This window comes from Halyomorpha halys, unplaced genomic scaffold, assembly GCF_000696795.3.
Source record: "Halyomorpha halys isolate HHAL.00 unplaced genomic scaffold, Hhal_1.1 Scaffold1162.1, whole genome shotgun sequence".
NCBI lineage: Eukaryota > Metazoa > Arthropoda > Insecta > Hemiptera > Pentatomidae > Halyomorpha > Halyomorpha halys.
This window is the reverse complement of record NW_027112958.1, coordinates 65,873-74,287: the sequence shown is the minus strand read 5'-3', so window position 1 is coordinate 74,287 and position 8,415 is coordinate 65,873. Positions and strand designations below refer to the sequence as shown.

At 30.5% G+C, this 8,415-nt stretch overlaps 1 protein-coding gene across 1 annotated transcript in view; it reads left to right on the top strand.

Moving 5' to 3' along the window:
* LOC106688604 (scavenger receptor class B member 1) overlaps positions 1-8,415 on the top strand; it is a 96,260-nt gene that overhangs the window by 82,863 nt on the left and 4,982 nt on the right. The window contains exons 7-8 of the mRNA XM_067050621.1: positions 2,142-2,342; positions 7,161-7,294. Of these exons, the coding sequence (XP_066906722.1) occupies positions 2,142-2,342; positions 7,161-7,294 (335 nt within the window). The remainder of the gene's footprint in view (positions 1-2,141; positions 2,343-7,160; positions 7,295-8,415) is intronic.

The window sequence follows — 8,415 nt, the reverse complement described above, 5'->3', positions numbered from 1 at the left end:
TAGTATTAATTTTTATTTATTATATATATTTACTCATTGGTAAGGTACTGTTCTTCTCCAAGGATCCTGTGGCAGATAATTATTTTCTGTTTCACTGTAGCCGTGAGTCAGTCCTAAGGGTTCTAGAACCCTCCGGAGTCCACTCAGCCTTATAAAGGGTAAAACTGTGACGGTCTAGCGTGGTTCTGACCAAATAACCTCCTTACACAACGGTTGGTTTAGTAACAGTACTTTCTTACAAAGTACTGCACCCCTAACCCTTCTTGAATTGTAGTGGTACAGATTTATTTATTTATTTATTTTTTTAATATTTATTGTTTTTAATTTTTATTGATATTATTTCATATTTATTTTTATTTTATCTTGGGAACCTGGTAGCTCAGTAGATAAAGCGGTGTATTACCAGCTCCCAGGCCCGGATTCGAATCCAGCTGGAGCAGATAAATACTTACTCTGTATCTATGAGTGAACCCTGTTGGTTCAGGAGCACTGAATCTCCCAGCTTCCATAAAGTCACCACTCTAAGTTGGGAGAAAAATAAACCTGGTGGTTGAGTATGATCTTGAACTAATGAGCTCCTTGTATTCAGCAAATTTACTCTACTTCAAATGATGTTCTCTTAGGTGTTTTTTGTTTTGTTGGTAGTTTTAAAGATATATAATGAATGAAAAGTTATTTTTTTTTTAAATTTTGAAGCAGTCACCATTTTTTATTTCCCCTACCTATACTTGGCAGATTCGTGTATTTATACTAGTAACTAGTAATTTTCGAGATATAGCTTTTTAAAAAGCAACATTTCATAAAAATGTTGTACGGGATGTACTAAAAAATCAGTAGTTAGTGAACTTATTTTGAAAAAATCATATCTCAAAAACCATTCGACGTACAGATGTCTATTAGCACTCAAATTAAAGATAGTTTAATGAGCTATAATGTAATTTGTGATGTTTATCTTCTTAGGAGTAATAGTTTACATGAAATTTGCTAAAATAAATTGATTTATAATTGTTCGGACAAATTTTCATTTACCACATTATATTCATATGTTAATATCATAAAAACTACTACCCCTACGAAGATAAGTGTCATAAACTACTTTATAGTCAGTTAAATTTCCTTTGTTTTGACTGTTAGCAGACATATGTGCGTCTTATAGATCTAGAGATATTTTTTATCAAAAATCCAACATTTAATACGAACAACTAGAAATTAACATTTTGTGAGTTTATTTTGTCAAATAACATAAAAACTACTACTCCTACAAAGATAAACATTATTAACTATTTTGTATTAAATCTAACTAGCTTTAATTTGAGCGCTGACAGACATCTGTACGTCCAATGTTTCTGAAATAAAGTTTTTCATAAATCAATTGATTGTCCGAACAACTATAATTCAATATATTTTAGTAAATATCATGAAAACTACTATTCCTACGAAGGTAAAGGTTATAGACTTCTTTATAGTCCATTAAACTAGCTTTAATATGAGTGCTAAAAGACATCAGTACGTCACATAGTTACTGAGATATAGATTTCTAAAAACAAATTAACTAACTACGAATCTTTCAGTAGGTTTTTTGCTTTTTAAAAAGCTATATCTCGAGAACTATTGGACGTAAATAGCTCTTTTAGGACTACTATTTCAGCAAATTTACTCTTCTTTAAATAATGTTCTCTTGGATTTTCTATTGTTGTTGGTAGTTTTTAAGATATAGAGTTCCGAATGAAAAATCAGTGTTTTTTTAAGGTTTGGAAACAGCCGCCATTTTTTAATCCCCCTGCCTATACTTGGCAGACTCGTCAATTTTGACTAGTACTTATACATAGTTTTCATTAAAGCAATCAAAATTTCGGATCAATTAACTGCCTTTTTTTCTTCCCAGCTCTTGTACTAATAGCTAATAGACCGTTATATTCAATCTAAAACAGAAATCCAGTATACATAGAAGACGATAATATGCTTATAGGTTTTGATAAATATTACGAAGCATTATACATGCTGCATAACAACCCTTTTATTTTCAAGTAATAAATTTCCCCTTTTCTTAATATTTTTTTTTCGTTGTATTGTATTTTCGGAAAGTTAAAAAAACTCATTTTTAATGCTTGATTTCACAATGTTTTCCTTTCCTTCCACAGGGGATTGCTTCACTGTTGCACAACTCTTCGGCGGGTCTGAACCTGGCACTGTCCACACTGGTCAGCTACCTCGACTCCCAGCCACTCCTAGATCTCCCGGTCAGTTCTTTCTTGTGGGGCTACGAGGACCCTTTGGTGAGGTTGGCGCAGAACCTTCTTCCGTCTTGGATAAACTTCGCCCAGTTTGGCATCCTCGATAGGGTAATTATTAAAATTCAAAATTTATTATCTTTAAAAATCGTATTTTTTTTTTATCTATGTGATACCAAATCGGTCTTGTGAGCCTTGAATGGTTAATGTAAGAGGTGAATTTTTTTTTTTAACATTTAATTATCATACAACACCTATATATATAATCAGACACCCCTAACTATATACATCGTTATAAATAAAAAATCAAATTATGATAAAATAATCAAATTAAAACAATGATTCCTGATAAAAGTAAAGTTAATAACAAAAACAATGACGTTTATGGATTAAACAAAATGAATAATTGACTTCTAATGGGAAAAAAAAGAAAGTGAATTTAAGAACCAGGTAAAGAGGAAAAAAAGTAGAATAAAATAAAATTTTAGAGTGACAATAACAGAACTGATAAATATATAACTTATAACAAGATATCCTGCACTTCAGTCTTCGGGTTGTGGTTGGGTTACCCAAGTTGTAGGTCACTGCTCCTTAAACTGTAGGTAACTAGGAACTTAATGAATTTTTAAAAATTTAATCCTCTATTGTCTTTATTTGTAATTCACAATGCAATTGTCTGCTTCTTACAAACCAAGGGGCATCCACTGCGATTCTTACGACTTTATTTTGAAAGGATTGTAATTTTTTCCTTTTCGTAAAAGATGCCGCTCCCCAGACTTCACAGCCATACATCAGCAGTGACCTGAGAATCGTTGTAGCTGTTTCTGGTTTTAATTTGGATTTTCAATTTAGGATAGGATATAGCATTGCTAACCTTATATTTTCTTTGAAATTATAATTTGTTTAAATTCTCTTTACTAACTTTTAGCTTAGGAGAAATATTCCAAACGGAACAAAGGAACATAGCTTGGAATACAATATAAAATGTAGTTTAATATATTTCAAATTGGCTATACAATGTAATCTGTATAACTAGGATTTTGTATCACTTAAAGAGGATTTTCATTTACCCGGTTTTCAAACAGGCAGTTTTAAAACGATGGTTGTCTGGTTTATAGAGGGTCCTGCTATCAGAGGTCGAAAAATACCGTTTACATTGATAGTGTAATTTTAAAAAGTGTAAATTTTAACAAAAAATGCAAATCATATGATTTTATAATTGTGTACTTTTACTTTCGATAGTAATACAAAACTTATAGCTAATAAAATAAGTTATATTGGTACATTAAACTTCGCAAATATTCACCCAACTTGCACTATCCATACTCTGACAATAGCTTTAATTTTTTTGTGTTTTGTATTTTCTTTTTAGGAAGTTTGATTATATTATTTTTTTTAAAAATTGTTGAGGTGAAAAAAACTTTCAATAGAATATAAACTACTCTTTATTTTTCTTGTACAACGTTTTGAGACAATTATCCTATACTCATGCACCTTTATAATCAAGATATTTTAATTTCCATATTGAAATCATCTCATCTATACAATAATAGTTTAAAATTGTTTTACATATACATTATTTGAAATTACATTACATTACATTATTATATTACGCTACATTAGTGGATGATAATAATTTATATAACGTAGATTGTAGGAAGATAGAACGGGTGGCGGTCAATAAAGGTATCAAAATAGTAAAAGAAAACTATTTATTGTTAACCAGCGTTTCGCCCTTTGCAGGGTTTCGAGGACGTTTCAGAATTAACAGAACATTAAAAATAAAATACATAAACATAAATCAACATATTACATATAATAAATATAATATAATAAATAAATAATAAACATAAAAATAGTACAACATATTACTATTTGAGTTTAATTTGACTATATCGCACTAGTATTTCTAAAGTGACACAAATCATAATTCAAGACAACTGACAATGTGACACTCTTGCCTATGGAGGGGTGATAGCATTAAGGCAGCAAGAGTGACACAAGTGCCCTCTGGCGGACAAGCTCTGAAGCTAGGTTGATACAGTTTTGATGATTCATAAAGATATATTTACCAATTTCTTTCACAGTCATAACTCAAAAACACCGATTTTTGAGTTGTGTCACTTTAGAAATACTAGTGCGATATCCCATTTATTAATGGAAACACACGGTCAATCAGCAATCTTCCAAAAATAAAAAACATTTCAAAATAATTGTTAAGTTTATAAAGTATATAGAAAAACTAAAATTAATAAAATATTAATAATCACAATATGAGGAAATATACATGTTGGTAGGTTGGAGGCAAGTTGTTAATAATAACTAGGTGTGATATAAGTTCTCAATACAGATCTTGTTCTGTTAGAGAGAAAGAAATGCTTTATACAGCTATGCTGCCCAAATACATCGGGTTGCTACATTACACAGCATACTGATCAATCCGTGACTGGACATATATAAATTACATATTTTTACATGATATAATATAATAGAAAGATAACATTTTTTTTTTCTTTTTTCACAGTTTTTTTTTACAATTTTAATACCAGTCTACAAGCTAACTTCAAGATTTTCGATTTATTCTTTTTTGTTCTTTCCTTTCTATTTCACAACCCCTATTTCATTTGATCAACAAATTCCCCTATATAACAAGTATTAAAATATTTAAAATAATAAAGTAATAAATAAAACAACAAATAAGATATGCGATGCATTCTTAATTCTAAAATGTTTATATCTTGTTTTCTCGTTTAGAAATTTTAAACTATGATTATATAGACGACATGATTTCAATATGGAAATTAAAAATAGGTGGATTGTAAAGGTGTATGAGTATGGGACAGTTGTCCTGAAACGTTGTACAATGGAAAATATAGAATATATTATATTAACTTCGGAAGTTTTTTTTACCTCAAAAATTAAAAAAAAATATTTTTATTTATTTATTTAATTAGAAAAGTACATCCAATATGTTCCGAAGAGATACGAGATCTGTCAGTGCCAAAATGCAATACAGAAATATAATTTTACGGAAGTAAATTTTAAGTATTGAAATGCTTCTTATAACTTAAACCTTGATTAGCTGCCCACCTAATTCTCGTACCGAGGTGAAGTTCTTAGTAAAGGACTTTGTCTACTGATGTAAACAATTCATTATTAAAGACCGGAGGAGGACAGGAGAAAGCCAAATTTTAAACGAAGGTAATTTTCAGGGATTTTCGGTGCTGATCTAGATCTCTTATCCTGGCAATAATTAATAGGCCGAAATTTGAAGTGAAGCGTCCTTCACAACTAATGTTTTGATAAATATTAAATTAACTTTATTTATAAATATAATAATTTTTTATTCATAAAAAATTATAAATACGACAATTTTTCTTTTTCAAATTAATATTTTAAGGCATCAACCACTTCGGGGTCATTATTGCCTTAATTTCCAAAATTTTTATTAATCCTAATTGCCTTAATATCCGAAATTTATATAAGGCCTTATTGCCATAATTTCCGAATTGAAATGTATAACTATTGAAAAATTGGAACTGGTGGTAATGTTTAAAGAACTACGAAGGGCTGACAATGAATCTATACATATGACCTGTATTTTTTTTGTAGGATGAAAAACATTTAAGCTCTTCTAGATTGCAACCATCTCAGCTGTATAGCTACTACATATTGGCGACAGATAGAATAGGTATTGTGGATCATTGCACACAATCGAGGCACCAACACCTAATGAGTTCTTGGAGCCGTCAGTACAAGTATAGTCGGGGTCAAATTTGTCTTGCTGCCTAAGAAAATCATATTTATACTGATATGTCGGGGTTATACTTTTAAGTAGTCTTGAAAGGGAAAGACAAAATTTGGGGGAGGTATGTCTCCAAGGATAAGGTGATGTGATTACAGTTTCTTGCAAAGTAGTTATTTCAATGCCTAAACTGATTAGTAAAGTAGAGACCCTGACATTATACGATGTTTTCTTTGTTAAGTCGGTTTGTTGCTGGTTTAGATACTGTCTATTTGGAAACAATTCATTGACAAATTTTTACATTTAATTACCAATATGTGGAATATACAGTAATGGGGGTGTTACGATTATGAAAAATTTTGAATTTTAGTTTTTGACGGAAACACGTTTTGAAGTCTCGTAATTCCAAATTACTAAGCACCCTATTTCAAAAATGAAAATTCGTACGAAACAAAAATTACATATCTCGGGTACGTGTATGCCTGGGATGGTATAGTTACTTACTCGGAAATCAAATCACTGGAAGATAATCCTTCCCGGCAAATCCGCCCCACTAAAACCCTTTTTTAGGGATCATCCTATGAAGAGTTGTCTTGAGATATTTAAATCTAGCAATATTTAAAATATAGCTAAAATATAAAAAACCCGCCACTCCCTTCCTCCGTGGTAGTTTTACCTATCTTACCTTTGAAACAGACACTTATAGGGAGTATGTTAATCGATGTACGATATTTCATGATCTCACTAGAAGAGGTCATAATTCAAAAAATATTAAAAAGCCAATCCTACCCGACAGACCCGCCCTTCTAAACCCCTTTTTAGGGATAGTCTTATATTGTTTTTGAAATATGGAAGAGGAGATAGATTTAACATGGTTAGATCGAGAAATATTTAATTTACTAAATATTTAAGTGGTTAAAATTGAAAAACATAGCATTTATTTGAAAACTGTTGAAATTGGAGTTAGTCAATCTGTCAACTGAAAAGCCCATTTTTTAAATTAGTTTGAGAAATTATTGTTCTAATTACTATATTATGTAATAACATAGAAAATATTTGTTTGGAAGCGAGCGAGGATTAATTTCAACTTAGAGTAGAATGGTTAAGTGGAAGTGTGAAGTGAGCACTGCACTTTATTTTTATTTATTAAAAATTATTAATAATGCGATTCCTTTTAATTCAAGATGTTGGACGAGGGGATCAACAGGGTCACGATGAGCCTGCAGAACACAAACGAAACCAGCCAGTTCTCAATTCAGAGGCTCAACGGCTCTCCAGGTCTCCAGCAATGGGGATATAAACCAGAGGAAGACGACAGGTAACTGGAAAAAAATCAAAGGTTTATTTGCTTATCAATGTCTAGGGTATTTATAACAACAAAACAAATTGTGAAGTGAAGAAAGGAAGACTGCCTCAGGCCAAAGCTCACTAGTGAGTGAGTGTCTTTTGTTTTTCGGCCACATGGGGCGCTGCTGTCACAATCGCAAGTAGCCATATTATTATTAGGGGTGGCCCTCCTTGTTTTAAGTCTTCCGTTTAAACGCAAAAATAGTTCTATAGATACTAAATAATTCTTATTTCAGATAAGTATGAAAATTAGAAATTCCCTTTCATATCACAAAAAACAAGGGGTAAATTACTTTAATTGTTTTGTATTGAATTTCCCATTAATTGTATAAAAAATTTTGTCTATTTATTTTATTTTGTCCATTTCGTTAATTATCTGGGTCAGGATAAGTATAATCTAAAGTTCGAATAAAAGTCAATGGGCTGTCCACTATTTTTCTCCGAGACTATAGGTCCAAGAAATCCAATTTCGTTTTAATTTGGCACCGAAGTCACAAGTTATTCAGTCGATTTTCAATTTTTTTTTTATTACAATGATTCCGAAACTACTTGTTATTGATACTTGTTACTGATATTCTCAATAATTAATTTTATTCTAAACTTAATGTTCGTTTACTGGAAGAGTCTTATGGAATAAAACTGGATTTAGTGAATGACACAATTCTTCCTTATTAAAACAAAATAATTTATTTCATATCATCAGCAACGTTTCGGGAGATTTCCCCCATCTTCAGGCTGCTAAAAACAAATTCAACAAAACCATAAACATGCGCTATTTATAAACTATTTATAAGAACTATTTATAAACTATTTACTTGATAACAAATACCTATATATAACATATAATTTACTCCTTTATTGTCATTCTTGCTAAAATATAATAATATTAATGTCATTTAATGATTAAAAACTTGTTACTAGTCATACATTTTAGGAGAATAATTACCTTCCTGAAGGTTATCTTCCATTATGATAACAACCATATAGACTATAAAATAGTTTTCTCCTACCTCCATTACCACAAAGATGAACAATGAAAGCTAAAATTAACAATTTTTCAAAAACCATTTCTATTCTATTTATTATATAAAA